This window comes from Salvia miltiorrhiza, chromosome 7 (assembly GCF_028751815.1).
Source record: "Salvia miltiorrhiza cultivar Shanhuang (shh) chromosome 7, IMPLAD_Smil_shh, whole genome shotgun sequence".
Lineage (NCBI taxonomy): Eukaryota > Viridiplantae > Streptophyta > Magnoliopsida > Lamiales > Lamiaceae > Salvia > Salvia miltiorrhiza.
The window spans coordinates 7277570-7299107 of record NC_080393.1 but is presented as its reverse complement, the minus strand read 5'-3'; the positions used below and the strand labels follow the sequence as shown (position 1 = coordinate 7299107).

Below are 21538 nucleotides of genomic sequence, written 5' to 3'. Positions count from 1 at the left end.
TGGATACTTTTTTTTTACCTTGTAATAATGTAATACTTTGTGTGTCATGACTATGGTTGTAAAATAAAATTTAGATTTGATGACTTAATTAACTTAGTACTGGACTAATAATGCCTAGTATTGATTTGCATATTGTCCGTTATGCGAGTCGCCTCTGATTTGATCAAACTTTATTATGAAATGGTTGGAATAAATGGTCTATTGTTATTATTGTTAAATCGATCCTTTTTCCTAATTAGTCGCGTGATACTCGGTCTATGCTATTACTAGCTAGATGTCGGGCCGCGACATGACTTGAAAATTACCAACGCATGGAAATCGATATCACGTGTTATTTTGTATGCCCAATCTCAATAATTGAAAAAGAGATAATAGAATGACGAAGAGAGATGGATAGAAAAGAGTGATGGTGATTAAGGAAGAAAGAGGGAAAAAAGAGGGATAAGGGCCTCTACTATGGGAGGGTAGTAATCCACGTGGAGCGAGTAGCACCATATTGGAATTAAATTTTTCGGGTAGCAGATTTTTTGGGGTAGCAAATTTGCTACCTGGTAGCAAGTTGAACTAGTGGGACCCCCCTTGAAATGGAGTGACGCGTGAGTGGCTAGGAATCGTCCTCAGCGCGCACAGCTGGAGCGCGAGCAATGCACGCGCCCACTGTGCCCCCCCTGGGATTGATTATCTACGCCTGATCCACCTCTTTCCTCCCCACTTTTTCATGTTTAGTCCGGTTTTTTTCCCCCTATACTTTCCTATTTGTTTCATTTATTTTCAATGTTCTTCTTTACACTTTTCTTCACACTATATACACAATGAAATAAAAAAGTAATACATATATATCTATCCCCATTATTTGATTGTACAAAGCAACTTCAATTGTAACATTATAATTCTCAAACTGTCGTATTTAATAACGGTCAATTTTATCCCTATATATAGCTTCATGTATTCATATGTTTCTCACCCCAAAATTACTCTCTCTATTTATCATATTTTTTTCTTCTCTCAAAGTAGTCGTTGCCTTATCCAACGGTCATATTAAATTAAAAAGTAGTCGTTGCCTTCTCCAACGGTAATATTAAATTTAAAATTAACTGTTGCCTTCTCCAAATGTCATATTAAATTTAAAAGTAATCGTTGCATTCTCCAACGGTTAGCCCTTATTTATTATAAATACATGTACCATTTACTTCATTTTCATCATCTACAAAGAACAATTCTCTCCCCTCCAATATATTTCTTTATAACTTCAGAACATTTCACTCATGTCTTCATCTTCTTCTAAGCGTGATGCTGAAGAAACAGCTGCATCTGCAACTGCAGCTGTAGCTGAAGCTTTTATGGAAGAGTACATGCGTCTGTACATGGAGGATGACATCATCCATCAACGTGTGCTCCGAGCAATAGCGTCAAACACACGCTACTCAAGAAGACATGTGCAACGAGATCGGGAGGGGGCACACGAACGACTCATGGGGGATTATTTTGAAGGGGCACACACGCCAGTGGGTTGAAGACGAACCAAGCACGTTAAGCAACAATATTGCAGCAGAAATAAATCGTGGTTCGGTAGGAGGATTCAACGAGTACCTCAGAAGGGGTGCTAGATTACGTGACAAAACAATACATCTCCAACTTCGATCCGATCTGGTTGAGCACGTGTGGGCGCGATTCGGCGATGATTAGTGTCATAATTTTTTTTTTGAGTTTGTCATTTGGTATTTAATGTGTGCTCCGAGCAATAGCGTCAAACACACGCTACTCAAGAAGACATGTGCAACGAGATCGGGAGGGGGCACACGAACGACTCATGGGGGATTATTTTGAAGGGGCACACACGCCAGTAGGTTGAAGACGAACCAAGCACGTTAAGCAACAATATTGCAGGGGAAATAAATCGTGGTTCGGTAGGAGGATTCAACGAGTACCTCAGAAGGGGTGCTAGATTACGTGACAAAACAATACATCTCCAACTTCGATCCGATCTGGTTGAGCACGTGTGGGCGCGATTCGGCGATGATTAGTGTCATAATTTTTTTTTTTGAGTTTGTCATTTGGTATTTAAATTAAGATGTTGTGTGCATTTAAATTTGTGTTTTTAATTTTAGTTGTGTGTTGTAAGAAATTAATTTTTAATAAAATGCGCGTTTGAATTTTAATTTTTTAGCATACTTATTTTAGTTTTAAAAGTATATGTTATCATTTAAATAAAATAATTTATTCATATAATTAATTTTATTAAAGTAAAATATAATACAAAATTAAATACACAAATAGTGGATGAGGTGGCACACATGTGGCATCCACTATGAGTAGCACCATAGTGGATGCTCTAAGGGCATCCACTATGGTGCTACCCCATAGTGGTGCCACTTCAACAATTACCTTATTTTTCTACAATTCTATATTTTCTCCACTATAACACTACCAACTTTTTACTATTTATGGACCCCACAATAAGAAATAAAAAAATAAGAAAATAAGAAAGAATAAGTTGAGGAAAGGAAGAAATAGAGGCGAAAATTAAAATAAGAGGAGTGAGAAATATATTGGGATCCCACCATGTCAAATAAGGAACCGGCTCCTGCAGTGCTACCCATTCTCTTGTTGGGTGTTTATTTTTTGTGGTCCACTGTGATGCTACCGGGTCCCAAGGGTGCCACCTAGATTTGGGAACCCCCCATAGTGGGTGCTCTAAGGGCCTCCACTATGGGAGGTCCTTATGCCCATGTGGCAAAGATAGAACCTGGTAGCACCATAGTGAGGAGCAAAAAATAAGAACCCAACAAGGAAATGGGTACCAAGGCAGGAACTCGGTTCTTGGCAATGATGGTGGAACCTCCCTCTTGAAAAAAATGGCTGCCAACATTCTCTCTCCTCACCTTTTTCGCTTTTTCTCATTTTCGTTTTTTTTTTTTCATTCTTTTTAGTTTTTCTTTCATATTTTGTTCTAGCTACAACCATATTTTGAACTTAAGATGTTGTGTGTATTTAAATTTATGTTTTTAATTTTAGTTGTGTGTTGTAAGAAATTAATTTTCAATAAAATGCGCGTTTGAATTTTAATTTTTGTTAGCATAATTATATTAATTTTAAAATTAAATTATACTATTTAAATAAATTAATTTGTTCATATAATTATATTAATTTTATTAAAATAAAATATAACACAAAATTAAATACACAAATTTATTGGTAAAATAATAATGATAGTGGGGTCCATGAATAGTTAAAAGTGAGGTAGTGTTATAGTGGAGAAAATATAGGATAGTTGAAAAAGGAGGTAGTAGATGAGGTGGCACACATGTGGCATCCACTATGGGTAGCACCATAGTGGATGCCCTAAGAGAGTGACCAAGAGAAAGGGAAAGAAGGGGAGGGCACCCACTATGGTTGGGTAGTAGCTAATGTGGCAGAGAGAGTACCATAATGGGTGCCATGAATTTGAGGTAGTAAGTGCTCCCTCCGTTTTTTTTAAGTGTCCTATTAAGATAAATTTATTTGTTCCTTTTTAAGTGTCCTATTTCAAAATTTGAGAATAAAAAATGACAAAGTTTCTACTTTACCCCTTTTTAAGTGTCCTATTTCAAAATTTGAGAATAAATTTATTACAATTTGAAAATAATAAATATGAGCACAAAAGTAATACTCCAACTTTCTTGATATAAGTACTTTTTTTCCATGGGACACTTAAAAAAAACGGCGGGAGTGGTTGGGTAGCAATCTTGCTACTTGGGTAGCAAATGTTACAGTGGGTCCCGTCTCTTTTTACACCTAATTATATATATTTATATATATATATATATATATATATATATATATATATATATATATATATATATAGGGGAGGGCTACAGTGAAAACACTTCTTAAAATATAAATATAAACGTTTTTTAATGTACGAATTTTATCCAACAGGGTTACGAATTCATTCAACATGGTTACGAATTGTGAAAAATAAATTTTTGCTACCTTTGGGATTCGAATCCAGGACCACGAATTCATCCAAAAAGGTTACGAATCAACCGTAGATCTTGATGATCTAAGGGCTGAAAATTATTTATATTTTAAATTTTAAGAAGTGTTTTTATTTTAGCCCTCCCCTATATATATATATATATATATATATATATATATATATAGGGGAGGGCTAGAATAAAAACACTCTTAAGTGTATAAAATATAAACGTTTCTTAATGTACGAATTTTATGTAGAACACGTATGAATTTTTCCAACGGAGTTACGAATTGCGAAAAATAAAATTTTGTTACCTTTGGGATTCGAACTCAGGACCACGAATTCATCCAACAGGGTTACGAATCAACCGTAGATCTTGATGATCTAACGGCTGAAAATCATTTATATTTTATACACTTAAGAGTGTTTTTATTCTAGCCCTCCCCTATATATATATATATATATATATATATATATATATTGAATTCTTAGCCTTTCGTATTGTTCTTTTCTTATTTCGTCGGATTTTCTTTCTCTCTTTTCCAATTCATTTTTTACACTCTTTTTATTTCATTTTATTTTTCTTTTTGTTCTTTTTCTACCTTTTGTTAAATATTCTTTCTAGAAATTAATGAATTGAATAATTTAAATTTTATTTTTATTTTTAGCATAATTCTATTAAATTTTAAATTATACTCCCTCCGTCTCACAAAAATATGAATAATTGGAAGTGACATTGGTTTTAAGAAGTATTAGTTGAAAATTATTGTGAGTGGAAAATAGGTCTCACTTTAAAAAAGTGTTGTGAGAGTAATAAACTAATTAAGGAAAAGTATTGGTGGGCCATGATGATTTTTTTTGTGAATAAGTATGAAAATGAGAGATAAAAAGATAAGATGATAATGTAATAAAATGAAAATGTTCATGTTTTTGTGAGACAGATGGAGTATTTTATTATCTAAAAAAATAATTTATTCGAGTAGCTATATTAATTTTATTGAAATGAAATATAAAAATTAAAATACATCATATATATATATATATATATATATATTGTTTTAAAAGTAATTATTATGATAGTGGGGTACATGAAGAATTAAATACGGGGTAGTGTTATAGTGGAGAAAATATGAGATAATTGAAAAATGAGGTAGTTCTTGATATGGCACCACTATGGAGTAGCACCATAGTGGATGCTCGAATGACAAAGAGAGAGGAAAAGAAGAGAGTGATTGTGATTGATTAAGAGAGAGTGATATAAGACAATATAGTTATGCAGAGATATGGAGAAAAGATAGAAAAGAGAGATATCAAATTTTTAAAAAATATGACGAAAATTTATGAAGAAGAACTTCAAGCTGATAAATTCAATTTTCATGACAGGGTTATATATAGGGGTTATTGCCAGAAAATACATATACTTTGTCAATTTTCTAGTTTATATCATGACTTTACAATTTGGCCAGAAAATACATCAATTTTCAATTTAATTACAATTATAACATGACTTTATAGTTTGGCCAGAAAATACACCAAGTTTCAATTTATTCTCAATTATAACATGACCTTATTTAGATTATTTTTAATCATAGATGTATTAATATTTATTGTATTTATATTAAATTGTTATGTACAAAATATTTATAATTGATTGATTAATTTTTATAAAAATTAAGTTAGATGATTAATTATTTCATAATATATATATATATATATATGTATGTATTTTTAAGCCATCAATATAATATCTTGTTATATATATATATATAACAAGATATATATATATATATATATATATATATATCTACATTTTCAACACACAAATGCATATATATATATATATAAATTTGATTTTAATGTTCTATTAATTATATATATAATAAGTATTTATTTATTTAAATTATGAAATTATAAAATATTAGGACCAATAAAAAAAATTATGTACATATATAATATATATAAACTATGTTAAAAAGTAAATAATATTATATATTATTTACATATAGATGTATATTTATCAAATATATATGTTTTTATATATATATTGTGAGATGAAAAGAAAATTAAAAATATTTAATGTATTAAACTTGATATTATTATACTAAATTAATTACAAGGTCATGTTATAATTGAGAATAAATTAAAACTTGGTGTATTTTATGGTCAGACTATAAAGTCATGTTATAATTGCAATTAAATTGAAAATTGATGTATTTTCTGGCCAAATTATAAGGTCATGATATAAACCAGAAAATTGACAAAGTATATGTATTTTCTGACAATAACCCCTTATATATATGTATTTTTACATAAAAATGTTTAATTTTTAAGTTTTTTATGTGATTGGATATTTTTTAGTTTTATTATACCAAAAATCAAAATGAATATTTCCATACATTGACTATAATATTTTTTTTTATTTCTTATTTTTCACTTTTTTTGTCCCATTATTATTGGCTTACGTTCTTATTTGAGTTATCCATAATAATGGTTTAATTAAAAACTTAATTAAGCCACTTATTTGAACCTTAACCCTATATTTTCTCTCACACGTACTACACCTGTCGATTCCTAATTCTCTTCATTCGTATAATTTTTTCTTCATACACATTATTTGATTGAAATCCCAATTTTTACCTGTTGGCTCTCTTTCTTCCCAATTGCTTTTGGGTATGATTCGATTACGAGTATAATTAATTAACCGTATCAATTTTACCACTTTTAGATGGGTTCATTTTTTTCACTCGGAAATTTAATGAATTATTATTATTAGTTTTCTTTAGATCACTCCCATTAATGACTTTAAAACAAAATTATAGGAAAAGACAAAAAAAAAATACAAAATAGAAAAAAAAAAACACACACGCACGTAATTTTGTGTGATATTGGGCTCTCAACCGTTCCAATGTCATGAGAATGACACTTTCATGTGACACATTCTCATTGCATGCCACTTAATTATATACATAATTTTGAAATATTAATATTTGGAAAAAAAATTATTTGTATATATGACTTGAAAATTTCTATCACTTCATGAAACGAAAGCTATTTTTTTGTTGTCCTTATTATTACATTTTTTTTTATCTCCATCTCATATTTCTTTTTTATTTTGAAGCCATGAATCCAAGTGACTCCAATTATTATTCAATTTTTTGATCTTTTTTTCATCCTCGAAAATTTTCAAATTTAGAAGATGTTCAAAATTCTTACGGTGAGAATTTCTAATTTTCTCTATACCTCAATCAAATTTCTACCTTTCACGACATCTCATTTCATAAAACATCTCCAGTAATTAATTTATCTTAAATATGAATTTAAAAAATAATTTATATTTTCTTTATTTTTTTTTAAAAATTAAATATACATTTAAACATTATAATGGCTACTATAAGAATAAAAATAAAATAAAATTTAGTTCATGTGAGCGTCACTAATGACCTAATGAGAGTAGAAATAAAATTAATTTTGATTGTGTACGTGGAAGAAAAGGAAATGAATATTTTAATTTAAAATTGAATTGATGAAAGTCAGTGATGTGGGTAGTTTTAGGTAGACCATTTTTTTTGCTCGCAATTCACTCAATAACTTTTATTAAAATATGTATGATCTTTTTAAAGGACTACTACTTCATTCATCCCAATTTAAATAACCTAATTTTTATTTTGGATTTGGATTGTCTCAATCTCCACTTTACACCTTTATCACATATTTTAAATCTTTGTGTCTAATTTTTTGAGGTCGAAGCGGGAGAGAGGATGTATATTATTTTTGGGAAGGAATGATATAACAAAAAATACGAAAATGAAGAGGGAGGGAGAGAGAGAAAAAAGAAAAAAGAAGAGGTTGCCATCTTTTTGAAGGGCAAATCGGTAAATGCGTGTTCGCCTCTCCGGCTCTCCCACAGGCCACAGTCCCACTCCCACTCCGACCGCAAATCCATCATTTGTTTGCTCGCCGTGTGTTGGTTTGGAATCCCCAGTCTTGGTTGCTTTTGGCGGTTGCTTGCATTTGCAGCAGCAGCGCCCAAATCCGGCAACAATTGTTAGTTAATCGATCAATTAGGGCTTCAACTGGCAGAGTGAATTGGCAAACAAGCTTCTTGTTCATGGCTCGGAGTCAGTGCTTCTTTGGCTCCGGGCCTCTCTCGCTGGCGTTGGCTTTGAGGCCGGCTTCGCCGCCTCCACATCCGAATTCCTCCACTGGCTACTTATGCACTCAACCTCGCTCCGCCAGACTCCATCTCACTACGAGACCAGCAGTTGAGACTGCCACAATTGACGGCGGTGGTGGTGCCAGAGTGTACGTGGTGTCTGATTTGCACACCGATTACTCGGAAAACATGTCTTGGCTCAACTCCTTACCCAACCACAACGACGGCCAAAATGTGCTCCTTGTTGCCGGCGATGTGGCCGAGACTTACCAGAATTTCCTCGTCTCAATGTCCATTTTGAAGGAAAAGTTTGACCGCGTCTTCTTCGTCCCTGGAAATCACGATCTCTGGCTCCGCAGGGATAAAATTGATTGCGTAAGTCCACAATGAATCAACAAATTTTTCGATGAGCTGCTCTGATTATTAAATTTGTGTGCCCAATTCGATGTAATTAAAGAACGATACTTTGTTTCTCTCTCATTTTAGTTGGGGTCACTCGATAAGCTGGATAAATTGCTGGATGCGTGTCAGAAGCTCGGCGTGGAGACGAAACCTAGCATAGTTGATGGTCTGGGAATTATCCCATTATATTCCTGGTATCATGAGGTAGAAATATGCTTGATTATTTAATAATGCTGATGCCTTCAATTTGGATATGGATCTCAATTACTTATATATTGTTAGTGGCATGGTTTTTTTGTCTAGAGCTTTGATGAGGAAAGAGACATAACTGGAATCCGAATTCCATCTTTGGCGATGGTGATTAACTTTCTTTCTCCTAGTAAGGACTTCACATCTTTGTCTAACTGGACAGCTTATCACTAGAATATTGCATTCTCGATTAAACTTTTGTGGCTATCAGAAGATGTGTTCCGTGTCACATTATTTCGAAGATGAGAACCAGCATTCTCATTTTCTTTAATTTGATTATTAATTGTTGTGTAACTCAACACTAAGCTGCATGCTAGTCTGCAATCTATTTAGGTAAGACACGGTAGTGGATTAGCTTCTTCATCCCAATGTTACATTACTCATTGCCACTGGATAGTATGAGCTAAGTTGTTTCTTGTTTGCACTGTAGGCATGTAAGGACTACCATGTATGCAAATGGCCTGACGAACTCAAAAATGGAGAGACTTCCCTTGCACTGTATTTTGATTCTCTGAATGATGAGAATTCTGGTGTAGTCGAAGATATCTTGAAGAAAAGCACTCATTTAATCTCCTTCTCTCACTTTCTTCCAAGGTCAGTAATGGGAAGGTGGAATCTTATCTTAGTACTTATGCAATATACACATTTTTCACACAATTGCAAAGATTCATTTTTGGCCGCTATTTATTTTTTGTGGACCACATATTTAGGCCGTCAAAATTTCTACTCCTAGTTTTGGTCCTTTTGGCTGATGTATGTTCTAGGGAATTTGCCCATCTATGTCCTAATCACTTAGAACTCTGCTTTATCTTAATGTTGTGGTAAGAAATATCATAATGCTTATTCTTTCAGAAAACCATAGTTGATACCAACTTCTGAGCCCGACCTACCAGTAACTTGTAAGCGTTTTTCTGCAGGCAAGAGTTATGTCCAGAAAAAAGAATGCTCTTCTATCCCAACCTTCCAAAAGTTATTGGCTCAAAATATCTTGAGAAACGAATAAGAGCTATACATGGAGCAGAAGGGCGGCTACCAGCATGTCACGTGTTTGGTCACACTCATTTTTGTTGGGATGCTGTTCTTGAGGGTATCAGGTGGTTGTAGTAATTAAAATAATAATCTTCAATTAGTTGTGGCACTTCATTGTAACCAGTCATGGTGTTCCACTGCAAACAGCATGTTACCTTCGTCTGAGTAAGTGAGTATCATTTGTCAATTGAGTTAAAACATGAGTTATGCAATTACTTCGACACTAATAGAATAATGGTAGGTTATTATTGCTGGGGGAGTCTGGATTAACTCCTAGTTCTTTTACATTTGGCATTAGTTTGGTATGGCTTGCTCCCCGGAGACATGAAGCCCAATACTTTTAGGTTTTTCTTATACACATCTGGGTAAAAAATTAGTGGATGATTGTTCTGTAGTTGCCATGAAACATGAAGTCAAACATGAATGATGATTTTATCCAGTCACTTTCAGTCTGTTTCTGTGAAAGTATGTTCTTCAACTTCAAGTAGAATGCATGCCCAAAATAGGCATGTTTGACATATTACATTATATGCATATAATTGATGTTAATTCCATAGCATTTGATTTAAAATTTGCATGCTTACACAAATTGTAGGTACATACAAGCACCTCTAGCCTATCCAAGGGAAAGAAAAAGAAGAATGAATGGAGGTGAAGACTGGCTGCCATTTTGCATTTACTCAAATGGGAATTTCTCGGAGAAGCTCTCGCCTTGCTATTGGTCGGATTATTACTCTGTGAACCCTAGAACACCCAACATCACTGAGCTCGCCCCCTGGGTTGCCAGATTTTACTCCAAAGTCTGATTACTTATCCTGCTCTTGCTTCTGCTTCCTGTGCAGTAACCAGGAAAGGACAAATGATATCTATAATCTGGCTGCCTTTCATGATCTGCACTTGTTCAATTGATATATGTATTGTTTTCATTATGTCAGTCTGTTTCTGTGTATATGCTTGTAGTTTTTTATGCAGCTATATAGTCACAATTGCGGCTGGTTAAATACATTTTATAGATTAATGACTAATTGGATCGCATCTTAATGGTTGAATCACATTATCCTAAAGACTATACATTATCTATGTAGTATCCTAATATGTTGTGATTAAACAAATAACTTTTACCAAAACTAATAGTACAATGTTTCATTTCTACAACTTATGTTGAATACTTATGAGGAATAATACTGGCATGCACTGCTTCAAGAAATACCAGACATGCATTCAAATGAGAAGTCTCTTCACCATAGATAAACGAAGTTTGAGGATAAACACTTTTCGCGTAATTTACTACAGTTAATAGTGTCAAGTTGAAATTCTTGTCTGCTTGAAATATCAGTTATTTCCACCTGCTTCATTTAACACCTTGTTTTCTGGCAGTGTTCAACGACGTCATCTACCCATCTTATCACGCAGTTGATGTTCATGATTTCATCCATGAAGAATGGACAGAAAAATTGTGGATTAATCTGTTGCATCTTAACATAGCCTTCTTGATTTGCTTTTCAGCTAAAGTGTTGCAGTCAACTATTTCAATATTTGAAATAGCAAGCTCAGATTCGACGCGGATCTCCTTCAATTTGTAGCAGTGCTTCATGCACATGTACTGAAGATCATCGAAGCTTTCATCTCCAATTTCCAATTTCTCCAAATCACAGTCTTCAATCAGAAGGTATTCAAGTTTCACGAATCTGTGCTCCTTGAAATCCCACTTTGGTCCCCGAAAGGCATTGCTTCGCAGTTTCAGCACTGCAAGCTTCTGCAATGAAGCAATCTTGCTCATTTCTTCCCATGAACAACCCAACCCAGTCAGAGTTAACTTCTCCAGATGAGATGGGAAATTTGGGAGAGATGGTTGGGGAATCAACTTAGGCGTGAAATCAGGATTCACGACAACACATTTGAGTGACTCTAATCCATCGAGAAGGGAGATGTGATCAAAGTAGGTAGGGGGTTCAGCACCAAAAGGTGTCAATTCGATTTGAATTCCTAACTTCCTTAGATTGGGAAGTCCCTCAAATACACTCTTGGTGCAACTGTGGCTGCTCACATGTAAAAGTTTTGAGAGATTTGGCAAGACAGAGTCACCTGATGGTAAGTCACTTCCCATGATCCGCATATACCTCAAATCTTTCATATCCCATATCTCCATAGGCAGATACGATGAAACACCACGAAATTTGATGTTAAAATGTTGATGGATAATCAAGAACTTGAGCTTCTGGAGTTTGGATATGGATGGAGGGACCTTCCCGTTGCACGTGAGAGCAAGGTACCTTAACTCAACTAGTTCCGTTGCTGCAAGAGGGAACTTGTAGAAACGGATGTTGAGAGCATCAAGATGCTGCAGTGATCTGAGCTCAAAACACACTGGTACTTGATACTGATGGTATGGACCAAAGCATAAGAGAGAACGTGCAGATGATGCACAATTCTCCACCATTGATTCGTACACATCTTTGATGCCAAACAAGACGTTCTGGTGGATGGACAACGTCGTCTGGCCTTTGATGTCTTCTCCTACACCGTCTTCTAGACTGGTTAGGATGTAGAAAACATTCCTCTTGGTAGCTTCTCTGTGGCAGAGGTGCCACCAAGAAGAGTGAAGGCCACATGTTTTTATACCTTGAGCCCAACTCCTTCTGATCACAGCTCTCGTCGTGCTCTTTTGGTGGACCATGACGAGAGTTTTTGAAGCAAGATCCTCCAAATACTCCACAGCATAATTTTCCAAGTCGAGCACTTGCTCAGGAGTATTTCGTAGAAGATTGAACTCTTCTAGTCCAATCATTCCAAACAAAAATTGCTGTCCATATTGGTCTGTTATCGGATCAAGTAATCCCTCTTCAGCAATCCACAAATTAATGATCTTGGACCGCGGGATCTTATAATCTTGAGGAAAAACTCCCATATAAAGAAAACACCTTCTTAACTGTAAAGACAAGGACCAGTAGCTGGGATATAGCACCTCCAACATCCCATCATATGCAGCAAGGAAAAGCCAATGCCTTTTCCTTGCCGCCACCTCGTTCCAGAACTTTAAGGTCCTGTCGGCCTCAGACAGAAGGCCGGAGACTGCGACAATGGTGAGAGGCAGACCATCACAGTACTCTGCAATCTTCTTCCCAGCTTTGACCAGCTCAGAAGGGCAATCCTCTTCACCAAACACCTTGTGGCGAAGAAGATCCCAACTCTCTTCCTCGCTCAGCAGCCGCATATCAAAAACTGCCTCCGCACCATCACCCAATTCTCGCGACCTAGTCGTGAGCACGACTTTGCTTCCGTCGCCATTGTTGGGAAGTAAATACTCCAGATTGTACCAGAAGTCAACGTCCCACACATCATCAAACACGATCAAGAACCTCTTACCCTCCAAACTCCTCTCCAGATACTTGCTTATTTCCCTATCACCTTCCTCTGCACCGATCATTGCGCAAGCATCAGGATCCACTTGAGCGAGAATCAGAAGCAGAACATCTCTTCTGTCGTATGTACTGCCCACTGCTACCCAAGCACGAGACTCGAACATTTCCACGATATCAAAATCGCACAAGATTTCCTCAGCGAGAGTAGTCTTACCGTTGCCGGCCATCCCAACGATTGAGATAACAAAGCGGCAAAGGAAGATTCTCTCCTTGAGTTGATTGTACTGATCAAATAAGCCAACCAATTTACCGCTAGAATCTCTGGGTGAAACGACGGCGTGCTCAGCCTGCAGCTCCTGCATTGATGCAGTAATGGCGTCGAAGGCTTGTTTCACGTGATCGAGATCTAGAAACCCATCGATCTCACCTCCAGATTGTGCTCTTTCGCTCGGCTCTAACTTGTAGATGAGAAGGATATCCTCAAATTGATCCATTGCCATCGCGATCTGATGAAATCGATCATCCATCCTCTTCCTACTGCTGCTGTCTGATGTATTGAGAAATTGTTCAAATGACTCCACTTGGTTGTATAGAAGTTGTAACATTTTTAAGGAGGGGAGAGTTAAGCAGATGTCGTAGTATTTTAGGAAGTGGTGGATCGTGGACTTGAGAGAAATGAAAGCAGCATACGCAGCCATCTATCTGTGTGCGTGTGTATGTGTATGTGATTGAAGATGAGATGAGGCAGAAGGCTTATAGTTTTGGAAATTTGATGTAGCAAGCAAGATGGATAACTAATTAACTATTAATACCCAAAATTGCTCCCTCATGGTAGACTTTAACGTTAAAATATTCTGACAATTTCTCTACCGCCCGCATTGAGGCACATTGTTTTGCAAGATTTGTTCAAGATTCGTTTCTTTCTCCTTTTCAATTAAAATAAGGTGTGTGTCTAGCGATGGAGGGTTTAATGCTTAAAGTCAATAATTTTTTGTTTGAGTTCATCATAGCACAGTGTTTAATTTCTTTGTTTAATTGTTAATTTATTAAAAAAAAAAAAAACACCACCAAAATAAGAACCAATTGCTCACTTGGGGAATTTCAAAATTCTATTTCTTACCTCGACGTCGACGCAAAAAAGGTTGATGTGGGAATTGGGAAGTTAGCCCTTGAAATCCTACTTCAATTTTGGTTTCTTATAGTTTAGTTTAATTTTGTACTTATTAATTAGAGTTTGTTCTACATACATACTTAGGGCATATAAGTATTTTTTAACATTTAATTTTAGTTTTATTCGTTAATAATTGATTATTATGGTTGAAAAAAGTCAATAATTCATAAGGCATATAATTTTTAAAATTTTAAAATACTTAATTATCATTAATTATATAATTAATTTTATTTTTAAGATAACGAATTTAATAGTGAAACACGACATAAAAAATGTTGGAATTTGGATTTAAACTGAGGAAGTTTGGTGTGAACATTGCATTTGACTCGATACGATTTGGTGCGAGTTTTTTTGTTGAGAATCGATTTGGTGTGAAAGTTAGGTGTCAAAATTTCTAGTTATGTGTGAAATGATTATTTTTTTATGTAGACCTGGTTAGAACTTAATATAGAACTTAATATGGTTCAATGTACTTTACCGGTACAATATTAATAATTAAAACTATCACTAATATAAAAGTATACATTATTTTAATATTTTTTTTTGGAGAATATTATTTTAAAATATTTTGATAGACAGTATATATAATTAAACATCAAGTTGATTATTGGAAGTTGGGTGTGAAAATGACGCTTTTTATTTCTTTTTACTTTCTTTGGGAAATTATAAACAGATTAAAGTATTGTTTTAGGAGATGTTATTTTTTAGAATTAGTCCAAATAGATAAAAATAAAATATTAAAATTACTTTTTTATTTAATTCATATTATATTGAAAATGATTGAATTAAAAAAAGTTACAATTTTAAAAATAAAAATATTAAATTAAATATTATCAACTACGCAAAGTAAATTGATTCGATGCAATTGAAAATAATCATATAATATTTGTGTGACAATTATATGATTACTTTTAAATTAAGACTCGTAATTACACAAAGTTAAATGCGGTAGGATCACCAAAAGTTAATGCTTTTGAAAATATGATAACAATAATGCAGAAGTCACATGGATAAGATCAACGAAAATTAATACTTTTGAAAATATAGTGACAATAATACAGAAATCACATGGGTAAGGCCACCGAAAGTTGATGCTTTTGAAAATGTAATGACACTAATACCGAACTCCACTCTTCTTGGTTGCATTTGTGTTGCAAAGAAGCCAAGAAAAACAAGTTTTTACATGTCCTAAATAATTGTGAAGATGGTTTAGGAGAAGGAATACAAGGGCAAACGAGGTTGTCCATACACAACAACGTTTTGTTTGGCATCAAAGATGTGCATCCAGGAAAATTGTTCATCTACTGCAAAATCACTCCTATGTCTGCGTGCATATCATCAAATATCAAGTACCAATATGTTTCGAGTTGAGATTGGTGCAGCATCTCGATGCTCTCAGCATCCGTTTCTACGACTTCCCACTGGAGGTGTCGGAACTAGTCCGGTTAAGGTACCTCGCCCTCACTTGCAATGACGACCTCCCTGCTTCCATATCCAACCTCTCGAGCCTTCATTTCGTCGACATTTCAACTTCAAGCATGTGTATTTGCCAATGAGTATATGGGATATGAAAGAATTGAAACATTTGCAGATCATGGGAAGTGATGTGCCAGATTTAAATGGGGCAATCTTTCAACACTCTTAGGCGTGAGTGCTCTCAGTTGCACCAAAACCGTCTTTTGAATTGGCTGTGGAGCCATTGAGCTGCTTCAACCATATTTGCCAGCTCAATGAACTCGAATCACTTAAATGTGTGGTTGTGAACCCTGACTACAGTGGGAAGAAATGGGCAAGATTGCTTGGTTGCCTCGTCTTGAAGTTCTCAAACTGCGATGCAATGCCTTTCAAGGGCCCAAGTGGGAAGTGGAAGGCCATAAATTTATGAAACTTAAGTATCTTCTGATTGAAGACTGCAGTGCTTGAGCATACAACACTGCTACAAGTTGGAAGAGTTGTATTGGAAATTCTATGAAGATTTGTTCAATAAGTTGGAAGAGTTGTATTGGAAATTCTATGAAGATTTGTCCAAGATTGAAGTAATTGATTGTGACCCTTTATTTGAAAAGCAAATCAAAGAGGCTTTGTTGTGGAAAACAAATTTACCCCAAGATTATTCATGGAAAACGAATTTCTAGCAAGCAGCGTCAAAATGTCACTGGATATGTTTTGAATTTATCTTAGTTATTGTTTTTTTTTTAAGTAACGAATTTATAATCTAACTATTTTTCAGACTTGAAGGATTAGTGGATTCTCTGAATTTAGTTTTATCGCGTCAAAACTAAATTAGACCTTGTGGCATGTTTTAGTTCATTTATGGCTGAAATTTTATACTCGTTGCATCCCAAAATAATGTGCGCATAAAGCTACAAATTTTAATAAATATAAGGTGAATAAAAAAAGAAATCAATTTTTATTACTCCCTCCGTCTCAATAAAAGTGGCCATTTTTATTTGGGCACGGAGATTAAGAAACTTATTGTTATGAGTTAATTGAGTGTGGTCCACCAAGTTTAATGAGATAATTACTTTCCTCCTCCATCTAACATCTTCTTCTTCTCACAGCACCTGGACGACGGCGACAGCGGCGCCGGCGACGGCGACGGCGGTCGCCCCTCGCCGTCCTATCATCGCGAACCAGACACCCACGTCTGACTTCACCTACGTCGAGCTCTCTCTCAAATCCAACCCCCAAATCGCGCACCTCAACCAACCGCCTGAAAATCCAGCCCCCAAATCGCGCACCTCAACCAACCGCCTGAAAACCCAGCCCCCAAATCGCCACCGCCATGCCCGGAATCCACGCTCATCAGACGCTCCAGGAATCGATTTTCTCCAGAAAACCCAGCCCCCAAATCGCCACACCAGATGCTCCAAACAGAACACACACACACGCACAGACGGAATTTCAGAGAAAAATCGCGAGAGAAGAGAAGAGAAGAGAAGAGAAGGGCGGTGAGTTTAGATCTAGGGTTTCTGAGAGAAGGGCGGCGCCGTGGTCGACCACCACGACTGATTCGCCGTTGTTCAGCTTATCCCCCTCCGATTTGACCCAGAAATCGATTTTCCCCTTTCGCGGGAGGAGGCTGCGTCGTTGTGTGTGTTCTAGGGAGGAAGAGGACGAGGGAGAAGGGAACGGGGGCGGGGCGGCGGCCGGCGGCCGGTGCTGCTGTAGTCGCCAGAGAAGAAGAGAGAAGTAGGAGAAGAGGCGGCCGATAGGTGTGTGAGTTCTGTATGTGTTTTGTGTGTTTTGAGTGAGAGAGAGGTAAATAAATGATGATTTAATTAGAGAGCCCTAATTTTAATTAAGTGGACTTAATTAAATACTAATATTTCTATTTTTGGAAAGTGGCCATTTTTAGTGGGACAAACCAAAATGGAAAGGTTGCCACTTTTATTGGGACGGAGGGAGTATATTGTTATAATAATGAGAATAAAATATAAAAAAAACTGCAAACAAGAAAAAAAATCCAGAATAGTTGAATATGATTTGGGAATTCATTCCACTAGAATTTATTGCAGTATTTCTCATCTGGAAAAAAATTGCATTCATGACTTCATGAGGAAAACATGAGAAAACATTATGTAAAAATTCCATAACAATGTAACATACAGAGTTGAACCAATAACAATAACAAAAATAGCTCAAGATATATACACATTTAAGGCGTAACAGGAAAGAGCTCATCGCAATATGATTTGTAGATTATTCAATTTTTGAGTCATCTCTGTTCAGTGAAAGTTAAGTATAAGTGTTTGACTTGCTATGATTTGCGACTTTTCTTTTCTTCAACACCTGATTGTGCAAACCTCAGTCTTAAGACTTGAAGGACATCTTCGACTTTAACTCCTTTCAGAGCCAGCAAGACCATGGCATGATAGAGCACGTCTGCCATTTCAGAGGCAGTCCTAGTTTGGTCCTCATTTTCCTCCAGTGTTCGGCATAACTCATCCGCCTCTTCCCTACACAGAAGGTAAGACAGAAACTAACGTTTAGAGTTCACTGCTTCTGTAGCAGTTAACAAATATAAACACCCCTTATGCAAGGTAAACCTAACCTGATCTTTGAGCATAATAGCTTTTCATCAAGCAATAATCGCTTGGTCCAAGATGGTTTGCTGTCTGGGTTTTCTGATAACTCTTCTTTTCGTTTTGATATTGTTGATTCTAACGCATATAGAGTTGTTAATGCAAGTTTACTACCATCAACCTACGCAAAGAAAACAACATAATAAAAAGTTATTCATTAACATACTTGCACTAATCCATTAGGATATAATAAAGGCCAATCAATTGAAATATGTGTTACCGGAGAATCATTTATGATGTCATCCACAGACGTATAGTAACATGTCTCAGCCCCAGTGTGACAAGTTGGTCCATCTGGCTTACCCAGATATATTATCTAAAAGATAAATTAAGCTGTTATTTTGTGATGATAAATGACAAGACAATTAAAATGATACCAAATCCTGCAAAAACTAGCATGTTACTTACAGAATCGCGATCACAATCCAGAAAGACATCAGAAACATTGATGAAATTCATCGAGGTCTCTCCCTTTGTCCATAGAGTTGATCGTGACCTGCTATAGAATGTAGCCTGCTTGGAGGTAATAGTCTTCAAAAGAGCCTCTTTGTTGACAAACCCTTGCATTAAAACCGCTCCGGTATCCACATTCTGAGCTATTGCCACTGCCAAACCTCTGTCGTCCCACTTGACACTATCCAACAAGGGATCAACCTATATTAATCTAGTTAGACAAAAATCAAAAGATCAACAAAGACTACAATATAAATATTGCACTAGGATCGTATTCCATATTCTACTAATATAACAAGCATGAAAACCTTGACACAAGTTTCACAGTGCGAAGATTACCCAAGAGCAGTAAAACAAGACTTAGGCATACTGCATAATCATAGAGAAGATAAAAACAGAAAATCATATTTCCAAACAGGTCTATCCTCATCCCTCCTACCCAACAGCACACAAAGAATAAGAGAAGAACCATAGAAAATGTTGTGTCAAGATGTAGCTCATGAACCATGAGGTTTGATTATAGAGCAACAATGACACTTTCATATACCAAGACATTCAACGGTCTAAGCAACCAATGAAACATTAGACACCTGCCAATGCCTGGTGTATTATGAAATTATGAGCATGGATTGCAGAGTCAGGCAGACCTATAGTCTATATAAATAGGATAACAGCATAAGTGCTTGTATATCAGAGAAAAGCGATGCATCCAATCTAGTACATGAATGACCTATAGTAAAATAAGAATGTATGTTCCTCAAATGTTGTGTTCAGATGTAGCTCATGTGATCATTGAAGTCTGATCATCAAGCAACGATGAACACTACATCTATTCTACCAGACATTCAACGGTCCCCGCAACCAGGAAAGCGGTCGACACCTGCCAATGTCTGGCTCATTAAATAAATTTGCTCAAAACTCACAAAGATCCAAAATAGCCAATAGAGCAAGTTTCCCAAGACTAAAAGGAAATAACTAGACCAGAAGGAAAGACAAATCACAATAGGTAAAAAATATGCTGCACTTGATCAAGATTGAGCTTGAGCCATGATTAGGCCCAGCACATAAGCTCAAACCAGAACTAGTGTATGTCAATAAGCAAAGCGTTACAAGAGAAAATTCTTAAATCATGAAATGTGGGGTCCAGATGTAGCTCAAATAATTATTATAAGGGTAACTGCTGAGCAACGATGAACACCTCCAAGAGAAAGCATAATGACAGATGAGAAACCCATCCACCATCGTCCTTAACTATCTTTAATTTCCCAGATATGTAACAGCATTCACCACAAGAAACTAATGAACACCTGACTAACATCTGGTGTAAAGGCAAATAGGTTAAGTAAGCAAGTAAAAGAATTATGACGATAAACACTAGGATGCTAGATTTGGTAAGCATCTCACCATACTTCTCAATGAAAAACATATAGGGCTCCTAACTAAAACAAAGCCACGGGTAAAGATAATTCACAATGAAAATAAGCCACCGGAATGCATATCAAGTTCTCTCAATAAAAATAACACATAATGAAATTGACAACCTGACTTACTTTGGCTTCTAAATGCATAACCGGGGGGGAAGTTTTAAGGCAACAATGTGCGGGAGAGACCCCGGTGGAGAGCCCACCAGACGAGCTAAAAATGTGACATTTTGGGTTTACTTTTGGGAGTTGAAAGCAATTGGTGTATGGAACAGCCATTGATGGTCAATCAACCTGAAACAAATAACAACCAAAACCACCTACATGAGAAAAGAAGTTTACTTTTGCAGCAAATGGAGTGAGAATAGTGGGAAATGAAAATTGCGAGGCTTCCCAGAAAATTAAAATTAAAACAACAAACGAATCCAAATCAATGCAGAAGCATTCAGCTAAAAATAGTCCTATACGCACCGAGATTCTTCAGTTCTCATACTAAGAAGTAAGATCCCTAATCAGCTAGAGACAAAGAAATTACACCCAAAAGAAAAGAAAAAAAAATGAAAATCCGACCACACGAGAAAATGGTTCTTTTTTTTCTTTTCATTGGAAGTAATAAATAAAGCATATCATACTCAAATGTGGAAAAATTCGATATCGCGCAACAAACGAAAATGGCTACCACCATTTGAGATAAAATAAGCTGAAGAAATATAAAATTTACCTCTCCAACAGAGAAAAAATACAAAAGCTTATTCGGGCATGTTCTAACAAATTGAGGTTATTGTGAACGAGCAGAGAGTGCAGTGACGCTGATGCTGTCTGCGTGAGTGTGTGTGGTGTGTATTTATAGAGAAAAATTAGGGTTGGAAAATGGCAGATCGTTGGCTTCAATGGTCAAAGGTCAAACAAAAATTAGGGTTACGAATTGCGATTGTTAAAAATAAATTAAAAAACATATAAACAAAAAATAATAACTGAGGTATAAGGGAATCTCCTGTCCTGTGCAATTTTGCATCAGAATGATGAAATCCTACCAACTCTTCCTTTTTGTTTGTTCAACCATCATTTAAATACCAGAAAAAAAATATATCAAAACTATTTTAGCCACATTTGATTATCAATGATTCAATATGCAACTTGCTAATTTTTGGGTTAATTGCCCCTAAATACATCACCTTTTATTGAATTCTACAATTGCACACCACCTTTAAAATCCGCCCCAAAATACATCACCTTTATATTTTTTCTGTTTTTG

At 35.6% G+C, this 21538-nt stretch overlaps 4 protein-coding genes across 9 annotated transcripts in view; 1 reads left to right on the top strand and 3 right to left on the bottom strand.

Annotated features, from left to right (window-relative positions):
* LOC130992114 (nucleolar complex-associated protein 2) overlaps positions 1–21538 on the bottom strand; it is an 884658-nt gene that overhangs the window by 194102 nt on the left and 669018 nt on the right. The window lies entirely within an intron of this gene.
* Positions 7609–10840, top strand: LOC130992147 (uncharacterized). 2 transcript variants are annotated; one of them, XM_057916675.1, is made up of 6 exons: positions 7609–8486; positions 8598–8717; positions 8817–8870; positions 9193–9356; positions 9680–9856; positions 10387–10840. In XM_057916675.1, exons 1-6 carry the CDS (start codon positions 8067–8069, stop codon positions 10595–10597), a joined length of 1146 nt encoding a protein of 381 aa, XP_057772658.1. In that variant the 5' UTR covers positions 7609–8066; the 3' UTR covers positions 10598–10840. The 2 variants fall into 2 exon arrangements, with proteins under 2 accessions (XP_057772658.1, XP_057772659.1); XM_057916676.1 differs by lacking the exon at positions 8817–8870 and having other exon boundaries at positions 7748–8486.
* Positions 11212–13851, bottom strand: LOC130993767 (putative late blight resistance protein homolog R1A-10). Its single transcript, XM_057918805.1, has one exon. It carries the CDS (start codon positions 13849–13851, stop codon positions 11212–11214), a length of 2640 nt encoding a protein of 879 aa, XP_057774788.1.
* Positions 17877–21323, bottom strand: LOC130992162 (histidine biosynthesis bifunctional protein hisIE, chloroplastic). 5 transcript variants are annotated; one of them, XM_057916692.1, is made up of 6 exons: positions 21005–21323; positions 20404–20577; positions 18818–19063; positions 18630–18725; positions 18379–18530; positions 17877–18283 (listed from the first exon to the last, which is right to left on the bottom strand). In XM_057916692.1, exons 2-6 carry the CDS (start codon positions 20560–20562, stop codon positions 18085–18087), a joined length of 852 nt encoding a protein of 283 aa, XP_057772675.1. In that variant the 5' UTR covers positions 20563–20577; positions 21005–21323; the 3' UTR covers positions 17877–18084. The 5 variants fall into 5 exon arrangements, with proteins under 5 accessions (XP_057772675.1, XP_057772676.1, XP_057772677.1 ...); XM_057916693.1 differs by having other exon boundaries at positions 20413–20577; positions 21005–21311; XM_057916694.1 differs by lacking the exon at positions 21005–21323 and having other exon boundaries at positions 18818–19073; positions 20413–20553.

Excerpts from the sequence above, each read along its gene's own strand:
- LOC130992147 (XM_057916675.1), top strand. The coding sequence starts at position 8,067 with ATGGCTCGGAGTCAGTGCTTCTTTGGCTCCGGGCCTCTCTCGCTGGCG. Across the intron at positions 8,718-8,816 it reads TATATTCCTGGTATCATGAG|AGCTTTGATGAGGAAAGAGA; the intron begins GTAGAAATATGC and ends TTTTTTGTCTAG. Across the intron at positions 9,857-10,386 it reads GCTGTTCTTGAGGGTATCAG|GTACATACAAGCACCTCTAG; the intron begins GTGGTTGTAGTA and ends CACAAATTGTAG.
- LOC130993767 (XM_057918805.1), bottom strand. The coding sequence starts at position 13,851 with ATGGCTGCGTATGCTGCTTTCATTTCTCTCAAGTCCACGATCCACCAC.
- LOC130992162 (XM_057916692.1), bottom strand. The coding sequence starts at position 20,562 with ATGGCTGTTCCATACACCAATTGCTTTCAACTCCCAAAAGTAAACCCA. Across the intron at positions 18,726-18,817 it reads TGGATTGTGATCGCGATTCT|ATAATATATCTGGGTAAGCC; the intron begins GTAAGTAACATG and ends TTTATCTTTTAG. Across the intron at positions 18,531-18,629 it reads ACATCATAAATGATTCTCCG|GTTGATGGTAGTAAACTTGC; the intron begins GTAACACATATT and ends TTCTTTGCGTAG.